The sequence below is a fragment of the Canis lupus genome, chromosome 32 (assembly GCF_048164855.1).
Source record: "Canis lupus baileyi chromosome 32, mCanLup2.hap1, whole genome shotgun sequence".
Lineage (NCBI taxonomy): Eukaryota > Metazoa > Chordata > Mammalia > Carnivora > Canidae > Canis > Canis lupus.
This window is the reverse complement of record NC_132869.1, coordinates 13,271,355-13,294,487: the sequence shown is the minus strand read 5'-3', so window position 1 is coordinate 13,294,487 and position 23,133 is coordinate 13,271,355. Positions and strand designations below refer to the sequence as shown.

Below are 23,133 nucleotides of genomic sequence, written 5' to 3'. Positions count from 1 at the left end.
AGAGATTTTTCCACCTATAAAGATACAGTTCTGCTTTTCCCATTTTCCCTTAATAAATAAATCTTCAGAGGCTGTAATCTCTAATTTGATAAAGAGCAGTTTACTTTGTCAAAGGAGTTAAATTGGTACTTTAATACCTAATTGGACTTCTCAGAAGGCAACCCCTTTTACTACATCACTATATAAACTTTTCTTGTTTTATTTTTAGGATAAAATATTCTAATAGCATCAAGGAAATGGTCATTCTCTTTGCTACAACGATTTATAGAATTGGACTGAAAGTACCTCCTGATGAAATGGATCCTCGAATCCCCATGATGACCTGGAGCACGTGTGCTTTCACTGTCCAGGCAATTGGTAAAACCTATGAGAGACTGCTTTGGAGGGTTCATAGAAACAGAATTAACATTGGTTGACCAAAATTTTTCCCATTTTCCCTGATGGCTTAAAATAGTTTGAATTGTTGGAGGACTATTAGTATTTCAGAATATTAGTGTGGCCTGATGCCATTTAGTCTAAGAACTTTTGTATCGATCCCTTTTTACATTATTGACCACATGCAGAATAAGCTCAAAATATTTGAAAGGTATTGCATGAAGCAAGCTATATTCAAAAGCTGGCAGATTTACAACACTAGAAGATCAAGAGAAAAAAGGCAAAAAAGAATCAAGCCAGAAATGTCCAGTAAAGGGAAAACAAGTCATCTAAAAGATTATCAGGAAAGGGAAAGGAAATTTGGGGTAGTTAGGAGAGACAAATTAGGAGGGAACTGAGAGGTCAAAAGGGAAGGCCACTGACAAATTCCCTACCATATTGAAGGCTTTTTATAGAACAGTGTAGCAATCAAATCAACATGTTGTACACCTTAAATTTACAGAGTATTATTTGTCAGTTATATCTCAGGGAAGCTGGGGAGGGGAGAATAGTGTAGTAGTGAAGAATTGCCTAGGTTTTAAGATTAGCATATTTGCTTATTACAGTCATAAGATTCACTATTAGGTTTTAAGATTAGCATATTTGCTTATTACAGTCATAAGATTCACTATCTAAAAAAGAGGAAGAACTGTAATTTTTCTATGTCCTTGTCCAAAACAGTTTCAATTTCCCTTTCCAATATATATTTTTGGCAGTTATTTTTAATGGAGTCTACCACTTTTTCTTCATTTAAATATATTAAATATATTTAAATTAAATATATTTTAAATATATTTTTATAGCAAGACACTATTTCATGTTTCAAATTAAGTTAAGTTTTCTTTCACAAAACCTTCCTGCATACCAGCTTCAGCCTCCTAAACAGATTTTAGGAGTTACATCTAAACTTGTCAGACTTAAATTACGGATAAAAGATAATACACAGGTTTATATGTACTATGATTAAATAAAATGAGAAGTAAGAAGATGAGATTTAAATAGAATAGTATCTGAACAAATTGATAAGAAATGTAAAGCATTCTTTCAGAGTCATGATCTACTACTAAATATCTTGAGACTTTCAGTAAAGGTATTTTACACCTTACTGTCTTTGGCAAGACAAACATTAGGAAACAGAAATTTATATTTAAACAGATAACATTTTAAAAGTTCATAGTTTTTGTCATAAAAATGATGAAAATAGGACTGGAAAATAGGACTAAATTTTCTTTGTGATTCTGTAACCTAGTAATTGGTTATACTATTTTTTTAAAGATATTTATTTATGTATTCATGAGAGACACAGAGAGAGAGAGAGGCAGAGACACAGGCAGAGGGAGAAGCAGGCTCCATGCAGGGACGTGGGACTCAATCCCGAGTCTCCAGTATCAGGCCCTGGGCTGAAGGTGGCACTAAATCGCTGAGCCACCCAGGCTGCCCTGTTATACTATTTTCACAGTGGTTTTCCATCCAGTGGACAAGTACTGTACTTTATTCCTAGTGCATAAGCAGCTAACTTATCTCATTCCCTATAGGTGTGGAGAGACATATCCAGGATGTGTTGGCATAGTTAGGAACTACAGTTAAGGAATCAATATATAACATCTTCAATTACTGTCCATTCAAAGGTGGAAAAAGAAAATAGGAAATAAGCCTTCCTTACTCTTAGATGTGTCTGCTGCCAGAGGTCAATGAAAATAGAAGTAATTTAGCAATAAATGCCCTAGCCAACAAGACAAAATATATATGAATCCATGCAGGGGGAGGATGGGGTATTTTCAGCTTTTTTTTTTTTTTCTAGCAGTATAATTCTTTTTTAATAGTACCTATAAGAGGAATAATTACTTGGATCTGCCTTATGTATTTTAAAACAAAATAGGTTGTGATTATACTAAAAAATACTTGTTTAAAATTTTTTTGCATAGAAGAGATGTTAAAAGGATGAAAAATGAACCAGGATGCTTTGTTTTTCCCAAGTATTCTTTATAGATAGCTGCAGGGGCTTTATTATTTATAGTAACAATTTGTAAGTTATCTACATTTGCTTCTATAATATTTTCTCAAAAATTTGGAAATTTTGGCATAGACTTAAACATGAAACTTTGAAGAGGAAAGTGCAAATAATCTGGTCAAAAATAAAATTAGTTAAAGAACATCTGATAGAAACCAAGTATACAATTATAGCAGTATTCAGGATTTATTATTTTTGTTTTTCTTACTCTTTGAGAAAACCTCTTGGGAGATGAAGGAAAACCTCTGTTTGGAGCACTTCAAAATAGACAGGTGTGTATATTCCAGCAGGGTATGTGTAACTCATGGTAGGCTTTTTTGGTATAGTCTACAGTTAATTTATCATTTTTTAAATCATTTTTTTAATTCACTCTTTTTTCTATTAAACTTAGAATCTTTTTTTTTTTAAAGGTACTTTAGGAGACTGGCCAGTATTGTGCACTTTAGAGAGCTTACTCAATCTTGGTGGTTAAATGTAATTCATAGAGAGATTTCAGGTGATACTTATTACTTATTCTCCCCTTCTCTGTTTATTGCCAAGTCAGAAACCTGGTGTCTCCTACATTTTCCTTCCTCACTAACTTTGCCCCATCACGTAATATTAAGTATTAGTGCTGGCTTAACTATAGATGAATCATCATAGTAAATTCAAGAATAAAACTAAGCCATGGCTCCTTGATGGGCAGATCTTGGCACTACAAGACTATACTCCTATCTCCAGGCCTAAGCATCATATTGTAGGGAACTCTGGAAAATAGTGCTCAAGAAATAGCCCCATGAAAACAGAGTGAGCAACCAAGTATTCCCTTGACCACACCCCTCCTAACCATTTCCCTCTTATTTTCCTGACAGCTAGCACAGGGGACTTGTGCTTTACAGTTCCTGGCCTTCTGGTTAGGAAGCAGAAGATGTTTCCTGAATTCAGTGGAATTTGGGGGGAGGGGGGCTTGCCATCATTTTAGAATTTCTATAAATACGTTTTTTTGCCCAGGCCTCAACAGAGTAAACTAGTCCAGACATTTAAGAAATCAACTGGTGAAAATGAATACTTAAATGAGAATTGAAATAATAACTTGCATACTTCTTTGTCATAGGAAAATCTGTTAAAATTTTGATGAGTTCATAAAACTTTCTAAAAGTATTAAAAATACTGTAATTTATTTGCAAGAATGTAAAGTATATAATAAGTCTGTAACTTATTGCAGACTGGGATTGATTTCTACAGTGAATGACTTCTGCCTATCATCTTCCCTTATCTCTTTATCTTTCCGTCTCTTAAAATCTAGCATAATGGTCTGAAAGCATTAATGCAGTTTGCCATTGCACAGAAGATTACCTGTCCTCAGGTCCTGATACAGAAACACCTGATTCGTCTCCTCTCAGGTAGTCTTCTCTAAATTATTATTACATTAGTATTTACATAGTATTTTCCATTGCATTTCTGGTGGCATATTTCATTAAGAAACAATACACTGCACTAATTTTGAACACTCACTACAGCAGCTTTACAAAAGAAAAAAACGAAAGACCTTGATACCTCTATAATATTTGCAATCTTATTCTAAAACTCAGGTTTATTTTTCAAATGTTTTTAACCTACATCCCTTGTGCCCACCTAGGGGCTTTATTTAACCAACATCCACAACTGCTAACATGTTTGTATCTTAATCTTTTTTTTTAAAGATTATATTTATTTATTCATGATAGACAGAGAGAGAGAGAGAGAGAGAGGCAGAGACACAGTCAGAGGGAAAATCAGGCTCCATCCCGGGAGCCTGACGTGGGACTTGATCCTGGGACTCCAGGATCGCGCCCTGGGCCAAAGGCAGGCACTAAACCGCTGAGCCACCCAGGGATCCCCTGTATCGTAATTTAATCGGAAAAGGGATCAATGACATGGATAGATCATTTAGTAATAGGTTTAATTTTGCTGGTTCAGGAGGATATTCTTCACCCTCATTTCACTTACACTGCTTTGCATGTTCTCAGTGCTCCCTGCTCCAACTTGCTCACATATTTTATGTATCGCAAAACATTTAGAAATGTGTAGTTAGGAAAAAAAGTATTAAGGAATACTATATAAAAGTAATTATTATTCATTGGCAAATACTTACTGAATAGTCTCTGTTTCTGTTATGCTAGTTACCTTTTTTCCTCCTGCATCTTATCTTTCAACCCTTAAATTATATACAAGGTTTTCTGGGAAGTTCTTCTCAGTTTAATTTCTCTTTAATTGTGGTTCCCCTATCTCAAAGATGTGATGTGTCAATTTACCAGTTCCTGTATTTTATAACCCTGTTATATTTTTGTTTTAGATGTTTTACATTATATTAAACTACATTACTGTCTTATTTGAATGAATTACACTGTTGTTTGATTTCTTTTAGTTGTTCTTCCTAACCTAAAATCAGAAGATACACCTTGTCTCCTATCTATAGATCTCTTTCATGTTTTGGTAAGTGTTCAACAAAATTTCTTAAGTCTCTCAAGTTTATAATTTTATGTATTTTCCTCATTCAAAGTAATGGTCTTTGTTCAGAATTATAAATTTATTGATGTTCAAACTATAAAATTTAGTCTCTTGCCCATTCTCTTTACAAATAGATGCAGATTTGACTAAGACCATCAGAATCACTTTAGAAATGAAAGCACATTTACTCTTTATTTTGTAACAGCTATCATCCTAGTCGATTATATTTAGTTGGTGTCTGTCCAAGCAGACTTTTTCTAAATAAATATTAAACTTTCCTCTTCCCCATTTTTCTTAATTTGTTTACATTATAAGCAGTAAATGATGGTGTGAGCTATCTTAAAATCATTGATTATGTGGTGTTGGGGACCAGATCATTGACATATCTAGGCTTCCCTCAAACGCCTATGGATGGGTGGCAACTGTTTATAAGTTTCTTGTAGAGGTTTTCCATTCCTTTTTTTTTTTAATTTATTTTTTATTGGTGTTCAATTTACCAACATACAGAATAACCCCCAAGTTTTCCATTCCTGCAGTGACTCCATTCCTTCAAAATGAGTTCTCTAGGGAGATCATTGGTGAGGTTGGGAGCACAGAGTTTCTGGATACAGATTAGCCAGTATCCTCCAGGACTCTGCCCAGTGGTGGTCACTCCTGTCTTTTGGAATCTTTTGGGAAAACTTTAAAAGAATGTCAGTAACTGGGCCCTATACCCTGAGATTCTGATTTGATTAGACTGGCCTGTGAATCAGTGTTATTTTAAGACTTTCCCAAGTTATTGTAATGTTGAATCTTCTGAGCCGGAGACAGGATTGAGACCACTGTCTAGAACAAGAAGTTTCAGCAAAGGGGATAACCTATTTGGTAGCAACTTGTGTTCTCCATTTGTAGTATATTATATTCTTAGATAACTCTTTTGAATAATGAGGAAAACTAAGTAGTTATAAAAACACCTATACAAACACACTGCAGCATCTGACACTTTGGTTATGAAATTAGCTCATGCTGGTCTTTGTGGTCACCCATCTTGATGTCCATTTTCTCTCATAGGTTGGTGCTGTGTTAGCATTCCCATCCTTGTATTGGGATGACACTGTTGATCTGCAGCCTTCATCAATTAGTTCTTCCTATAACCACCTTTATCTCTTCCATTTGATCACCATGGCACACATGCTTCAGATCCTTCTTACCATAGACACAGGTAAAGCTCCTATCAGTTGTTAGCTATAAATAACACTCGTGGGTTTTTGGCAAAATTAATTATGCTTGTGATTAATCGGATATATATATATATATATATATATATATATATAAATCCTAAGTTCTACATTGTATCTCTTGTTGAAAGATCATATGTTTCTTTATGGATGAAGTTTAAATAAACAGAAATACTGAGTACTGGTGAAGTTGTAGAGCAACAGGAATTCTCATCCATTGCTGAGAGGAAGGAATTCCATGCCATTTGGAGATACAGTTTGGCACTTTCTTACAAAGTTAAACATACTCCTACCATATGATGCAGTAGTCATGCTCCTTGGTATCTATCTAAATGAGCTGAAAACCTATGTCCATACAGAAGCCTATACACAGGTATTTATAGCAGCTTTATTCATAATTTCCGAAATTTGGAAGCAAACAAATGTTCTTTAGCAGGTTAATGAATAAACTGTGGTACATCTAGACAATGGAATATTATTCAGCTCAAAAAGAAACAAGCATTCAAACAATAAAAAGGCATTGAGGAAGCTTAAATGTGTATTACTTCATGAAAAAAGCAGATCTGAAAAGAATACATACTATATGATTTCAACAACAATTGACCCTTGAACGACACAGGTTTGAATTGAGACAGTCTATTTATATGGAGTTTTTTTTTTTTTCAATAAATACAGTACTATAAATGTATTTTCTCTTACGATTTTCTTTTTTCTTTTTTGTGTGTGTGGGGGGTTTACTTTATTTATTTGGGAGAGTGCGAGTGAATGAACATGAACCAGGATGGGGAGAGGGAGGCAGAGGGAGAAGCAGACTCCTCATTGAGCTGGGAGCCCCATTTGGGACTCTATCCTAGGACCCATGAGATCATGACCTGAGCTGAAGGCAGCCACTTGACCAACTGAGCACCTAGGCACCCCTCTCTTAAGATTTTCTTTTTCTTTCTCTTTTTAAAGATTGATTTATACGAGAGAGAGAGAGAACACATGAGCAGAGGGTGGAGGGAGAGGGAGTAGTAGACTCCCAGCTGAGCAGGGAGCACAATGCAGGACTTGATCCCAGGACCCCGTGATTATGACCTGATCTGAAGGCAGCCACTTAACTGATAGCCACCCAGGCGCCCCTCTTGATTTGCAGAATAAATTTTCTTTTCTCTAGCTTACTTTATTGAAAGAACACAGCAAATGATACATAGAATATATAAAACATAGAGTATATAAATATAAAATACATATATAAAATATGTTAATTGACTAGATATGTTATCAGTAAGGCTTCCAGTCAACAGTAGGTTGTTATTAAAGTTTTTAGAGCTCAAATGACATAGGTTAATTTTTGACTGCGAGGGGTCAGCAAGCACCCTTAACCCCCATGTTGTTCAAGGATAAGCTGTGTATGACACTCTGAAAAAGACAAAGCTATGGAGACAGTAAAAATATCAGTGATTGCCAGAAGTTAAGGGAGAGAGAAGGGTGAATAGGCAGAATTTTTAGGGCAGTGAAACTACTCTATATGATACTATCATGTGGATATGTGTCATTATATATTTGTGAAAACCTATAGAATATAAAACACCAGAAATGAACCCTAATGTAAACTGTGGACTTTGGATGATAATGAGATGTCAGCATAGGTTCATTGATTATAACAAAAGTACCCCTCTGGTGCTAGATGTTGATAGCCAGGGATGACATTGGATGTGTGAGGACAGTAGGTACATGGGAGCTCTGTGCCCTCCGCTCAGTTTTGTAATGAACCTTTAAAATGAAGTTTATTAATTAAAAAAAAATCTTGTTACTTGGGTGTTTGCATTTGTCAAAACTCATCAAATGATACTTTTAATATTTGTGTATTTCATTACATATAAAATTTACCTCAAATAATCATGTACAAATATTGAATTGTTACATTTAAATTGGAAATATCAATATGACAATATATTTTCCTCTTTTAAAAAAAGTATGTTTTTCCTAAAGAGATCCTAACTGGAAAGGAGAAGAATTAGTAATATCCAACCAAAGTTAGAGATTTGGCTTAATTTTAATTGTTGTCTTTCAGATGAATTAATGTATATTTTTTAAAAAGCATTTTTAAAATGAGAGCATATATTCAAATGGGCTGTAACCATCTGTCACAGTGAACTACAGGTTGACATTTTTATCCCCATTTTAATATAATAAAACTGAAATTCAGTTCTAACCTAAGTTGGGTGAGTTAGTAATTGCTGGAAATGGTCCTCTTTACGGATTGGTTAATGGAAGAAAATTAACTTACAACATTTTTTTAAAGTGTCTCATTGCTTAAGCATAAAGATAGGATAGCTGCCTGCTTCCCTTTTTTTTTTTTTTTTTTTTTTTTTTAATATTTGCTTCCCTTTCTAGGGGCTGAATTTCTATTACCACTAATTTGTTTTGTTTACCTAGTCATATTACAATGAGGTAATTTTTTTTTTAAAGATTTATTTATTTGAGAGGAAGAGAGAGAATCTCAAGCTGACTCCTCACTGAGCGTGGATTCCGAAGCGGTGCTCCACCAGGGCTCAGTCCCATGACCCATGAGATCAAGACCTGAGCCAAAACAGAGTCAGACACTTAACCAACTGCATCACTTAGGCACCTCTGAGATAAATATTTATTAAATATCTGTGTGATTCTGTCCTGTTTGTTTCTTCACCTAATACACTGATAAAGTTTACCTAACAGTTTTAATATTTAGAATCAGCTATTTAGATTGAGAGCAAGGAAAAGAACCTCAGTGAGTTGACATTGTTTATTATCCTGGAACCATGAAATTGAGATGTAATTTATAAATTGAAAGCAAATTCATACATTTATCTTTCAGATTTTCTTTTTCAGACATTCCCCTTGCTCAGGTTCAAGAAGAGAGTGAAGAGGCTCGTTCTGCATCTTCTTTCTTGGCAGAAGTTTCTCAGTATACAAGTGGGTGAGTAGCAATCTGTTAGTCCAGCCTATTCCAGTATTGTTTTAATAATTCTACCTCTTAGTTCAGTTGTTTGGCAAAATAACTTTGAACCATTTTAATTCCAGTTTTTAAAAATCAGCTAAGGGCTTTTGGGATAACAACTACCCATTTGTTTGTTTCTGAGACTGAAACAAATTTGAACATGTCTTTACTCTTGTAAACTGTTCTGGGAACATAGGCAAAAAATGATAGAATTTTGACAGATGGCAGCATTTAGAATTTAAAGAAATAGAGAAAATAGGTCATCTTTTTAAAGCAATCTATACAGTTGATGCACTTAACTAACTTGGGGTTTTTTTAAAGCTGTTCTCTAATATGTGAACTACATCTAACAGAGGCTAAAGCCAAAAGAGTAATAGGACTGCCCTGCTGAACTCTACCTGCTGCCACACTCTCCCCTCTTTGTTTTCATCTTCTTCATCAATTTTTAGTTAAGTGTTCTATTTCATTTTGTTTTTTAGTTTAGGCACTAAAGGGGTAGGAGTGTGTGGGAGGAAGAGAGAGAGAGTGTGTGTGTGTGTGTGTTACTGGACTTTATTTTTCAAAGCTGTTTTAGGTTTACAAAAAAATTGAACAGAAAGTACAAAGTGTTCCCATTTACTCCCTCCTATCACCAGTTTCTCCTGTGGTTAACATCTTACATTAGTAAATTTGTTAAAGATGATAAACCACAGTAATGATAAATCAATACATAGTCATTAACTAAAGTCCATATTTTTACATTAGGGTTAATTCCTTGTGTGGTAGCATTACAAATATCATATAGAATAATTTCACTGTCCTGTGAATCATCAATTTGAATACAGAAATGAAGAAAGTGTTAATTTTTTTAGCTAAGTTCTTTGGTTAGTTATTGATAAATATATCTGATTCACATTTCATCATAGGGGTTAGGAGAATGAAGATAATAGTTACTTGCTTTAAAAATCTACATGAGGGATCCCTGGGTGGCACAGCGGTTTGGCGCCTGCCTTTGGCCCAGGGTGCGATCCTGGAGACCCCGGATCGAATCCCACGTCGGGCTCCCTGTATTGAGCCTGCTTTTCCCGCTGCCTGTGTCTCTGCCTCTCTGTCTCTCTCTGTGTGACTATCATGAATAAATAAATAAAATCTTAAAAAAAAAAAAAAACATAGTAAAAATCTACATGATAAAAGATGCAAGATCTGTGGTTTTCTTTAGGAAATTTTTATAAGATTTAAAGATGGAAGTTATCACCAGTTAAATATTTTGTATTAAATGGATTTAAAATTTTTTAAATACTTAGCTATGTTTTTAAAAGGGGATATGTCTAAAGTTTTAGTCTGATTGGTATTCGTTCTGTTCTGGAATTATTGCCTCTTAGCTGCATTGGGTGTGGTGTTCCTGGCTGGTATTTGTGGGTCTCACTGAAGAATGGTATCACCCCTTACCTTCGCTGTGCTGCACTGTTTTTCCACTATTTGCTTGGAGTAACTCCACCTGAAGAACTGCTTACCAGTAAGTAGGAAAATGAAATCTCAGAGTAGCAAGTAAGAGACTTTTTTTTTCTTAATCTTCAATCTCAAAAATACAAGGGGGAGGCAGGTAAAACCACTTCTCTCTTCTGTACCTCTTTCATTAGTGTTCACTCCCAACATGTGTGCCCCTGCCATGGTATAGGTTAAAGGTGAGACCAAAAATGAGAATAGCCTCATAATATGCAAAACCTACTCTTAACTTCTATCTATGTATAGTTTATGTACTTGAGCTTGTAAAATGTCTGCACACAGAATATAACTGATAGGATATGCAAAAAATTAGAAACATTGGCTGCCTTTAGAGAAGAGAACAATTTGGCTAAGTAGGAGGAAAACTTTATTATATACTCTGTTACTTGAATTTTGAACATATGACTATTACAAAAGAACTGAAACGTTGCTAGGTGAGGCTGTTATAATAAACCAAGGACACGTATATTTGAGTAACACTCATTTCCTTTGTTCTTTACCTGCCTTAAATCTGCATCAAAGTAGACAAGGCTTCCTTGTGGCTTTGTATGGGTAAAAATCAGAACGTTTGTAGGATTTTGGAAGCATCACCAAAATTGTTCAGAGATTCTTGCTTTTGTCCTTTGAGAATAAGCTGAACATGTCAGCTTAACTGGCTATCAGCTTCTTTATCTTGAACTCAATTCAGTAGGGTTTTTTTTTTTAATAATAAATTTATTTTTTATTGGTGTTCAATTTACCAACATACAGAATAACACCCAGTGCTCATCCCGTCAGGTGCCCCCCTCAGTGCCCATCATCCATTCACCCCCACCCCCCACCCTCCTCGCCTTCCACCACCCCTAGTTCATTTCCCAGTGTTAGGAGTCTTTATGTTCTGTCTCCCTTTCTGATATTTCCCACACATTTCTTCTCCCTTCCCTTATATTCCCTTTCACTATTATTTATATTCCCCAAATGAATGAGAACATATGTTTGTCAGTAGGGTTTATTTGATCTAGGTTTGTTCTGGTACTATATACACACATACCTTTTTTATCATGCATCATTTTATTGTGCTTTACAGGTGCAGTGTTTTTTACAAATTGAAGGTTTATAGCAAGCCTGTCAAGCAAGTCTGTCAGTGCCATTTTTCCAGTACCGTTTGCTCACTTCATGCCCATGTCACATTCTGATGATTTTCACAGCATTTCAAATTTTTTCACTATTATTATATGTTAGGGTGATTGATCTATGGTGATTGATTATTATTACTGGCTGAAAGCTCAGAAGATGATCAGCATTTTTTAACAGTATTTTTTAATTAAAGTGTGTACATTGTTTTAGACATAATGCTACTGTACACTAAATAAACTACAATGTAGTAGAAATGTTCCTTTAATATGCCCTGGAAAACCAAAAATTCACTTGACTTACTTCACTGTGATACTGGCTTTCTTATGGTGGTCTGGAACTGAACCCACAATTATTTCCATGATATGCCTATAAATGGGGTGCTACTAAGTAGTTGCCAATACAGATCTGTTGTTTGCATTTTTTAAAAATCATGTATTTATCTAATCAGTGCTGTGATATAGGAGTAAATAAGATTAAGTCTTTTATTGGGAAGAGACTAAATGTATACAAACAGAAAAATGTACATAATATAACATCAAGTGGTGATAAGTGCTACAAAGAAAAATAAAGCAGGTCATGGGGATAGAGAATGCTGGGCCAGAGTAGATAATACTTTTAGATGGATAACCATAGAAGACTTCTCTTTGAGGATACACTGAGCAAAGAGAAATTGAAATAAAGATAGGGTTAAACTGGACAGAGAGTTGAAGGAAGAGTATTCCTAAGCAGAGGAAACACTAACTGCAAAGCCTTGCTTGACATCATCAAAGAATAGTAAAGAGACGAACGAGTATGGCTGAAGCATAATGAACAGGGTGAGGATGGTAGGAAATATGAGATTTAAGAGGCAGCCGGGGCAGATTGTGTAGGACCTTTATGCCATGATAAGGACTTTGTGTATTTTGTGGTGGTGTAGCATTGGAGAAACATCAGGAGAATGAGTCAGATTTGCATTTTAAAAGGATCACTGTGTTTTTTTTTTAAAAAAAGGATCACTGTGACTTATTTATCACTCAGTTTTATAAGGTATAGAAATAAACAAGAAGAAACTCTTTTCACAGATTGTTCAAGGAAGAATATTGTGCATATTAAATGTATTTTATTCTCTTGCAGATCCTGCAGAAGGAGAGTACAGTGCACTCTGTAGCTATCTGTCTTTACCAACAAATTTGTTCCTGCTTTTTCAAGAATATTGGGATACTGTAAGACCCCTCCTCCAGAGGTACTAATGAGGGCAAAATATCATTGTTAGGTCATTATACAATTTGGGAATTTTTAATTAAAATTTTTTGCTAAGCTTTTAGATTGATTAGATTTGATTGAAGTGGATAACAAAAATATAGGAGATTCCTAATCCACATGCTCAGAGAGTTGGACTTAAGTCCAGCAGCCATAGGCAGCTGGACTTTGCGCTTGTCCCACTGTGATTACCATGCCTTGTACTACTCTTCCCCAAAGTTGCCATTTCTTGCTGTTGTAAATCATCAGGCAGGCTTAGTGGGTGAGGCAGGAGTCACATAGTCAGCAGCCATAGTGTCCCAACTAAACACTAAAACCAAATTGGGGTGATATCCAAAGCAGTAGCATATCTCACACATCTCAGGAAGGTGCCAGAAGAGGAATAAAAAAGTCATTTGGTGGATCAAAATGCATTCCCTGGGAGAATGTAATTATTTTTCCAGAAAAACCTTTTTTTACCCCATTATTAACTGGCCCTCTGAATCACTTTCTACCTCTTAACTGCTAGTGTTCTTCCCTATTTTTGCATCTATCATTTTCAATCTCTTTTTTTTGAGATGTAATTGACTTATAGCATTGTTTTAATAATCACTTCTCACTGTTACTCTTATTTCCGCCATTGAAGATTCTGACACCCAATTCCAATGTGTGCTTAGGGGAAGGTGTTTTGGCTACACATAACCAAACAATTCTGTGATACCAGCTGGGTGTCCTCTCTAATTCAACTCAATTCTGACACTATTTACCTGGAGATAGCATCAGATCCCACAAGCACTCAATCCTATATACCGACACACCTAACACAGACACATTTCAGACAGGTGCTACTAGTAAGTCCAAGGTTGTCACCTGTGCTTCTGACCTAGTATCTATAGAACAAAGGCTCCAGTGACCCCTGCTTAGATTCAGTTAATTTGTTAGAGCAGATCACAGAACTCAGAGAAGCATTTTACTTACTAGATCACCAGTTTACTATGAGTGGATATAACTCAGGAACCGCCAGATGGAAGAAATGCATAGGGCAAGGTATGGGGAAAAGTAACTGAGTTTCTATACTTCCCAAATCACCACATGTTCACCAATGTGAAAGTTCTCCACATCCTGTTAATATTGGTATTTTTTGGAGGCTATATTACATAGACATGGTTGATTAAATCATTGGCCGTAAGTGATTGATTTAACCTCTAGCCCGTGGAGGTTGAAATAAGAGAACTGAAAGTTCCAGCCCTCTAATCACATGGTTGGTTCTCCTAGCAACCAGCACCCTAAAGACACTTTATCACTCTCATCACATAGGAAAGTCCAAGGTGTAGGAGCTCTGTGCTGGGAACTGGGTTGAAAACTATATATAGGGCAGCCCTGGTGGCGCAGAGGTTTAACGCTGCCTGCAGCCCGGGGCGTGATCCTGGAGACCCGGGATCGAGTCCCACGTCGGGCTCCCTGCATGGAGCCTGCTTCTCCCTCTGCCTGTGTCTCTGCCTCTCTCTGTGTGTGTCTCTCCTGAATAAATAAATAAAATCTTCAAAAAAAAAAAGAAAAGAAAACTGTATATATATATATAGTTATAGTTATAAAGCACATTATCATGATTTCCTTAATCTTATCAAGTTTTTGCCTTTAACTTTTCTCCTTTTTCTTTATCAGTGTCTTTTTCTCCTCCATGCCTATGTCAGGATTTAAGTGAATGTCTCCTTGTCTCCTGCCACCTATTCTGTGCTCTCATCTCTTTTAGGTTCTTTTCTATGTATCTTCATTTCTCACAAGGTGTTCTAATCTTCAGGGTGATTAAAAATTAATTAAAACAAAATGGATCCCAGAAAGTCAGTATCATGCTTTGTGTTAAATACAGTCACAGTGGGTTGTACTAATTTTACGTGTATATTCTAGGAGACAGTATGTTTTGAACTTGCTATTCCAGGTCAGTGATAAAAATTCAAACTCTGAAGCAGAATGTCCTTGCCCTTTGAACCATTCCTAGCCCTTCTTGCCTCAGAGCCTTTCCTCATCTTGTGCTCTGTAGTACAGGAAACTGAGACTTGCAGGCCACATTCCCAGTCTTTCTTGTCAGTTGGCTTCTGCCTACATCCAGCTTGTGGGAGGTACTGGCAGGGCATGGGAGTCCAGGAGGAAGAGAGAAACCGGAGTGTTAGCCACCTCTCTCTGCTTTGTGCAATGTCTGTGGCAGTGGTGGGAGCTCTTCTCTGGCTCTAGTTCTCATCAGCCAAGTCTGTGGTGGTTCCAGTATCCACCATTGAACCCAATCTCTGGGCTCTAAAAATATCATAATTTCCTTTTGTTCCTCCAGCCTGGGAGAGGTGGTGGCTTCCGATTGTTGGCTAATCTTTGGGTTGCCCTTTTTTTTTTTTTTCTAAGATTTTATTTATTTATTCATGAGAGACACACAGAGAGAGGCAGAGACCTAGGCAGAGGGAGAAGCAGGCTGCCTGGGAGGAGCCTGATGCGGGACTCCATCCCAGATCCCAGGATCACGCCCTGAACCGTAGGCAGACACTCAACCGCTGAGCCACCCAGGCATCCCTGCCCCGCCTTTTTGTCTCCTGCTTGGCTTCACAGCCCTTCTGTCACTTCTATTACCAATTCCTGGTATTAAATTCCCTCTTCAGAATGGTTTCTGTATTTCTAGTAAGACCTTGATTGATTAACCCTTTAAAAAAGAAATTAAAAGAGAGGGGGGAAAACAAATAGGGAGACAAAAATGAAGAGAAGAAAAGCAAAGGGATAAGATGTGAGACGTTTAGCAGAGGGAACATGGAAAGAAAAGACAGGAAGATTTGGAGAGGATGGCTCGTTGATGACACTGCACTGAAGTTGTGATGATCTGTTTGCTTTTCTCTTGGCTCCCCATGTAGGTGGTGTGCAGATCCTGCCTTACTAAATTGTTTGAAGCAAAAAAGCACCATAGTCAGGTTGGTTTTACTTCTCAGTCCTCCTCTCACCCCACCCAACCCATCTACAGGTTGTGTTTCCAAAAGTAGTTGGTTTGTGGAACATGCTTTCCAAAATGTCTCTTCGTTCTTACTCAGTACATAGTTTCCTACATTGTGTACATCTTTGGTTCTTTGCCAGAAACTAGATTCTTCCTACAGTTGATTTTTTTTTTTTCTTGGAGTGGCTATCCTTTTATCCTTTAATTGTTTGACTCCACCAGCTCCTCTTCCTTAGGCTCGTACATGCGTATTAAAAGGCACAGGAGGAGATAGCATATTAAATCAGTATATTAAAATCAGAAGGTAGTAACAGTATTCCTATGCACCATTTTTTTTTCCTTTAAAGAATAGAATAAGGTATAAATAGGACTATTCCCTCTTCCTCTTCCTTTCCTATCTATATACTTAGAGACTGAACAGTACTGTTGTTCAGCCCTCCTGTCTCCCTTAAAGTTATAGCTCAATCAAAATCCACCTCTTCCTCAAAAACAATTCAAATGCAACCTCCTCCCGCATATCTGGCCAAGTAATGTCCTATCATTTGTGTGTGTGCCTGTGTGCCTGCCAGCACCATCAAGCCCTGAACAGTAAATTTACCAGGGCCCAAACTGCATGCTTATTTTCTTTGTATCCTCCACAGGGCTCGCCCATGTTATGTATGTGTCTAATTTTTATTCCAATGAATTGCATCAGGAAACAAGAAGAGGAATTGACCTCTAGCCTTAAGTGCTCATAGTATCAGTACCCTTTTTCTATGGCCAAAGCAAACATTGTGAGGCAATGTGCATTTGCCACCTTCTCTTCTCATCTTTTCTCACCCCTTGAACTTCTTTCCCGTTTACTGTAAATGTACATTGCTACCTACTCCTTAACCCAGCTTTAGTGATTAAGAGATTATAGATTGAGCTTTTATAACGTAGATACAGTAGTATTCACATCACCAAGAAAAGAAAGAATAGAGAGAAAAGTTTAAAAGATGAGTATCTATTTTAGAACTATTAATCTGACATAATTTTTCCTTTATTTCAGTTCATTGTGTGCCTTTTAGACACCTACTATTTCCCCAGCATGGTACTAAAATATTTTGGGAGAGTTAAAAGACCTAATACATACAGCTTTTTGGTCATGGATAATTTACAATTTAATTATGTGCATAAACTACGTAAAATAATATATGGAATATACTGTTATGCTATAGAAATTTAAAGAGTAAAAAAGTCTTAATGATGCAAAGTTAGTCTTAGAGGAGATAATTTTCAGCTAAACAGAGAGGGAATAATAGAATTTAAGGTGATTGGGGTTTGAGGATAGAATTTCCATGTTATTCAAATGGTAAACTTCCTAGGGTGTGCATTCAAGGCTTTTATTGTAGCTATACTGTATGGTAAGAGTGAATAATAACATTTGCAAACATATTATCAAGTACTAAGCATATTATGTTCCACTTCAATATCTTATTGAGTCCTCAACAGCTGTGAGATTCCTCCGTACTATTATTTATATTTAACATTTCTTAAATCAGCATGAGTCCTTTATATTTCTCTCTCCCTCATCCTCAAAAATGTGTTATGAAATTGATGGTGTGCCTTATGACTGAGAAAGTATAATATATTCATCCTCCATTTACAAACCCAAGAAAAACAGGCTTATTTTCAGTGACTTGTCAGGTATCAGAGAATTTAGGATTTATAATGAGGTCTAATTTCAAAGACTGTGTTCTTAACTTCTTTATATTACCTTCCTAACCATGGTGGAAATCTGGCTAGAACAATTTAGTCTTAGGAAATAGTGAGAGTTGAGTTTGGAAAGGAAACCAGATGATGAAAAGATTTGAAATTCTAGGCTGAGAAACTCAGATTTAATGTAGTCAATAGGAGGAATTACTGTGGGTTGCAAGTATGGATCCTTTTGTTATTTTTAAGATATTCTTCCTTCTATTACCTTGTCAATTTTTGACATGGGCTTATTTACTCATAAGTAAAATTGTCTTAAATTACATTTCTAGATACCCTAGAAAAAGAAATAGTTTGATAGAGCTTCCTGATGACTATAGCTGCCTCCTAAATCAAGCTTCTCATTTCAGGTAAGAAGAAATATGTTTTTAAAAAATTGTTAAGTTTTTACAATTGTAAAAATTGGAGGTGGTGGAATGCACCACCACTAGCAAAATTTTTTTAAAGTGACCACTGAAAACCATAAAATATACAATTAATGATGATAAAGTGTACAGTTCAGCTGTTGTGTGTATCCATCACCTCTCTCTAGTTTCAAAACGTTTTCATCATGCTGGAGAAACACCTTGTATCCACTAAATAATCCCCATTTCCCTCTTTTCTGATCCCCTGATAACCAATAATCTGCTTTTGGTCTCTCTGGATTTGCCTGCTCTGGACATATCATATAAAAGGAGCCATAGAATGTATGACCTTCTGTGTCTGACTTCTTTCATGTAGTATAGTTTTTGATGTCATGCAAGTTGTAGCATGTATTCAGTCCTTTCTTGGCTAAATAATATTCTAATTTTCCACTGGAGGGACACCTGGCTGGCTTAGTTGGTGGATCATGCAGCTCTTGATCTCAGAGTTGTGAGTTCAAGCCCCACGTTAGGTGTAGAGATAACTTAAAAATAAAATCTTAAAATAATAAGATTGTATATTCCAGAGTTTGTTTATCCATTGATGAGCATTTAGGTTGTTTCCCCCTTTGGACTATTATGAATAATGCTACTATAAACATTCATGTACATGTTTCTATGTGGACATATATTTTCATTTCTCTTGGGTGTATATTCCTAAGAGTACAATTACTGTGTCATTATGGTAATTATATGCTTAAATCTTTGAGTGACCACTAAACTGTTTTTCCATAATTGTACCATTTTGCATTCCCATCAGCAATGTAAAAGAACTCCTATTTTTTACATCTTTGTCAACACTTGATATTTTCTATTTTTTTTTTTTAATTAAAGCCATCCTAGTGGGTATAAAACAGTAGCTCAGTGTAGTTTGATACATGTTTTCTTAATGACCACTGATATGGAACATCTTTTCATATGCTTGTTGGACATTTATCTATGTTCTTTGGAGAAATGTCTGTTCAAGTCCTTTGCCCATCTTGGAATTGGACTGTTTTGTTGTTGAGTTCTAAGAGTTCTTTATATTGAAGAAGAGGAAAACTCTTCCTTTCTTCTCTCTAGGTTGTTTGGCCAAATAATTAAATTAACATAGGACAGATTAATAGGAGAAAAGTTTAATTTTGTATATGTGGGAACTCATAGAAATAATGAGACTCAAAGAAGTAACTGAGTTTATACCTTTTAGTCAAAGAAACAATTTTTTGTAAAGATTTTACAAAACAGAGGGGTTTAAGGCTTGGAGTACCAAATTGAAGAAGAAGAGAGTTTGTTTATATAGCCTTCTTGACCTTGAATTCCCTACCTCTGATTCCCTATTTAAGGATACTTTCTATCCTCTGGTACAGGGAGGATATCTTCATATGGGACATTTATTTCCTGCTTTTAGGAAAACAAAAGAAGGTCAGAGTATACTTTTTGCACCTGCTGTTTCTTAAGTAACTTAAATTCAAAATAATCAGTATGCCAAGGTGGCATATTTTGGGATGGCCTCTTCTGTTCTCTTTCAATATATTCTGGATATGCAGCCCGTATCAGATTTTTATATTTTTTTATTTTCATTTATTTTTTAATTGCCCTTATCAGGTTTTTAATTTGCAAATATTTTCTCCCATTCTATAGGCTGTGTTTTTATTTTTTTTTAATCTTTATTTATTTATGATAGTCACAGATAGAGAGAGAGGCAGAGACATAGGCAGAGGGAGAAGCAGGCTCCATGCACTGGGAGCTGGACGTGGGATTCGATCCTGGGTCTCCAGGATCACGCCCTGGGCCAAAGGCAGGCGCCAAACCGCTGCGCCACCCAGGGATCCCTGTTTTCATATTCTTCATAATGTTTGCAATGCATAAAGGTTATTTTGTCTCTTTTGTTTGTCTCTTATGCTTTTGATGTCAAAACTAAGAATCCATTGCCAAATGTGAGGTCATGAAGATTTACCCCTATGTTTTCTTTCAATAGTTTTGTAGTTTTAGCTCTATATTTAGACTATGGATCTGTTTTGAGTTCATTTTTGAAATGAGAGAGGAGATCCAACTTCATTCTTTTTTTCACATGGTTTCCAGTTACCCTAGCACCATTTTTTAAGGAACTGTTCTTACCTCATTGGGTAGTCTTAGCACCTATGTTGAAAATCAATTGGTCATAGATGTGTTTGGGTTTCTTTCTAAATTCTAAAGTTTATTCCTTTGGTCTGTCCTTATGCTTTTAAATTACCATAGCTTTGTAGTAAATTTTTAAGTTGTAATATGTGAGCCTTCCAACTTTTTCTTTCTCAGTGTTGCTTTGACTAGGGCCTCTTGCAGTTACATGCAAATTTGGCCTTTCCGTTTCTGTAAAAAGGCAATTGGAATTTTATTTTATTTTATTTTTAAAGATTTTATTTATTCATGAGAGACAGAGAGAGAGACAGAAACAGAGGCAGAGGGAAAAGCAGGCTCTCTGCAGGGAGCCCAATGTGGGACTTATCCCAGGCTCATGCCCTGAGCCAAAGGCAGACGCTCAACCAGTGAGCCACCCAGGTGCCCCAAGGCAACTGGAATTTTAATAGAGATTGAGTTGATCTATAGATTGCTTTAGAGAGTATTGCCATCTTAATAACAGTAAGTCTTCCAGGGGGCGCCTGGGTGGCTTGGTCAGTTAAGCTTCTGCCTTAGCTCAGTCATGACCCCATGATCCCATGGTACTGAGATTGAGCCCTGCATCTGGCTCTATAATCAGCAAGGGATCTGCTTCTCCCTCTCCCTCTGCCTCTCCCCTCCCCCTCCCCCTTGTTATCTCTCTCACTCACTCCCAAATAAATAAATAAAATCTTTAAAAAACAAAACAAAATAAACGTGAAGTCTTTCAGTCCATGAGCATGGATGCCTTCCCATATTTAGGCCTTCTTTAATTTCTTTCTGCAGTGTTTTATAGTTTCCAGGGTACAAGTCTTTCCCTCCTTAGTTAAAATTTATTCCTAGGTGTTTTACTCTTTTGGATGCTATTCTAAATGAAATTATTTTCTTAGGATCCCTGGGTGGCGCAGCGGTTTGGCGCCTGCCTTTGGCCCAGGGCGCGATCCTGGAGACCCGGGATCGAATCCCACATCGGGCTCCCGGTGCATGGAGCCTGCTTCTCCCTCTGCCTGTGTCTCTGTGCCTTTCTCTCTCTGTGACTATCATAAATAAATAAAAATTTTAAAAAAAATTAAAAAAAAATTATTTTCTTAATTTCCTTTTTGGACTATTCCATTGCTGGTATGTTGAAACACAGTTGATTTTTGCATGTTCCTCCTATACCCTACAACTTAGCTGGGTATCTGTAGGGATTACAATTAACATCTTAAATTTAGTTTGACTTGAAAACAGCTTAGTTTCAGGATGCCTGGTGACTCAGTGGTTGAGCATCTGCCTTTGTCTCAGGGCGTGATCCCAGGACCCAGTATCAAGTCCCACATCAGGGTCCCTGCAAGGAGCCTGCTTCTCCCCTCCACCTGTGTCTTTGCCTCTCTCTCTCTCTCTCTGTGTCTCTCTAAATCTTAAAAAAATGAAAAAGAAAGAAAGAAAACAACTTTGTTTCAATTGCATACATTAACTGTTCATTTCTAATTTTTTTCTCCCCTCTTTATGTTGTTAAAATCACAGATTACATTTTTATACATTGTGTGCTTGTCAATGTAGATTTATAACAATTGTTTTGTTCATTTGTGTTTTAAATAATATAATAAACCAAAAAAGGAGTTATGCATCCAAAATTATAATAACACTAGCTTTTTTTTTTTTTAACACTAGCTTTTATAACTTACATGTGTAGTTAGCTTCACAAGTTACTTGTGTTTTTTACATGGCTTGAGTTACTTGAGTTACCATTGGTGTTCCTTTGTTTCACCTTGAAGGAATCCCTTTATCACCTCTTGTAAGACAGGCTTACTAGCAATGAACTACCTAGTATTTGTTTATCTGGGAATGTCTTAATTTCTCCTTTATTTTTAAAGGATAGTTTTGGCAGATAATAGAATTCTTAAATGACAGCTTTTTTTCCTGGAGCACAGTAACTATATTCCACTACCTTTTAGCCTCCATGGTTTTTTAATGAGAAATCAGCTGTTAATTTCTGTTAATTTTATTGAGGATCCCTTGTATGTGATGAGTTGCTTCTCTGGCTACTTTCAAGCTTCTTTCTTTGTTCCTGACTTTTGACAGTTTGATCATAACATATCTCCAGGTGATTCTCTTTGAATTTATCCTATTTGTAATTCAGTTTCATTCTTGTTGTGTAAATTGATGTCTTTCAACAAATTTGGGAAGTTTGGGCCATTATTTCTTCAAAATTTTTTTCTTGCTGGCTTGTCTTTGTAGGACTCTCATAATGTGTATGTAGTAGGTATGCTTGATGGTGTCTCATAAATCCCTTTGTTCTTTTTTGTTCTTTCTTATTTCTTTCTGCTCCGTTACTCAGTAATTTCAGTTACCCTGCCTTAAAATTCAGTGATTCTTATGCCCTCCAATATGCTGTTGAACTCCCTAGTAAGTTTATTTTAGCTGCATACTTTTCTATTTGTTTCTTTTTTATAATTTCTCTTTGCTAATATTTTCTACTTTTTCATATGTTTTCCTCTTTTCTGTTAGTTCTTTGTCAGTGGTTTTCTTCAGCTCTTTGAACTCATTTAAGAGTTCATTTAAAGGGGCACCTGCAGAGCACCTGGGTGGCTCAGTGGTTGAGCCTTCGATTCAGGTCATGATCCCAGAGTCCCATATCACTGAGTCCCATATCCTCGGTGAGGAGCCTATTTCTCCCTCTCCCGCGCCTCCTGCTTGTGCACTCTTATTCACTCTCTCTTGCTCGCTCATTCTCTGTCAAATAAATAAATAAAATCTTTTAAAAAACAAAACATAAAAATAAAGAGGTGCCAGGGTGGCTGGGTCAGTTAAACATCTGCCTTTGGCTCAGAGTCATGGGATCAAGCCCCACATCAGGCTCCCTGCTCAGTGGAGAGCCTACTTTTCCCCCTCCCTCCTCCTCTGCCCCTACCCGTACCCCCACTCAATCTCTTAGTCTCACTCACTCCCTCACTCTCAAATAAATAAAATTTTTTTAAAAGGGGAGAGTTCATTAAAGTATTTGTTTATTATTAAGTGTCATGTCTGGGCTTACAGATGTT

General features: G+C 36.4%; 1 protein-coding gene across 5 annotated transcripts in view; it reads left to right on the top strand.

Annotated features, from left to right (window-relative positions):
- The window catches only part of UBR1 (ubiquitin protein ligase E3 component n-recognin 1), a 139,948-nt gene that overhangs the window by 106,443 nt on the left and 10,372 nt on the right, over positions 1 to 23,133 (top strand). For 3 of the 5 annotated variants that reach the window (XM_072808940.1, XM_072808942.1, XM_072808943.1), the window contains 10 exons: positions 209 to 357; positions 2,642 to 2,697; positions 3,711 to 3,807; positions 4,812 to 4,879; positions 5,945 to 6,095; positions 8,965 to 9,052; positions 10,435 to 10,568; positions 12,788 to 12,896; positions 15,784 to 15,840; positions 17,867 to 17,944. In XM_072808940.1, the coding sequence (XP_072665041.1) occupies positions 209 to 357; positions 2,642 to 2,697; positions 3,711 to 3,807; positions 4,812 to 4,879; positions 5,945 to 6,095; positions 8,965 to 9,052; positions 10,435 to 10,568; positions 12,788 to 12,896; positions 15,784 to 15,840; positions 17,867 to 17,944 (987 nt within the window). Of the gene's footprint in view, positions 1 to 208; positions 358 to 2,641; positions 2,698 to 3,710; positions 3,808 to 4,811; positions 4,880 to 5,944; positions 6,096 to 8,950; positions 9,053 to 10,434; positions 10,569 to 12,787; positions 12,897 to 15,783; positions 15,841 to 17,866; positions 17,945 to 23,133 lie in introns of those variants that run through there. The other 2 variants (XR_012022710.1, XM_072808941.1) reach the window with 2 other exon arrangements.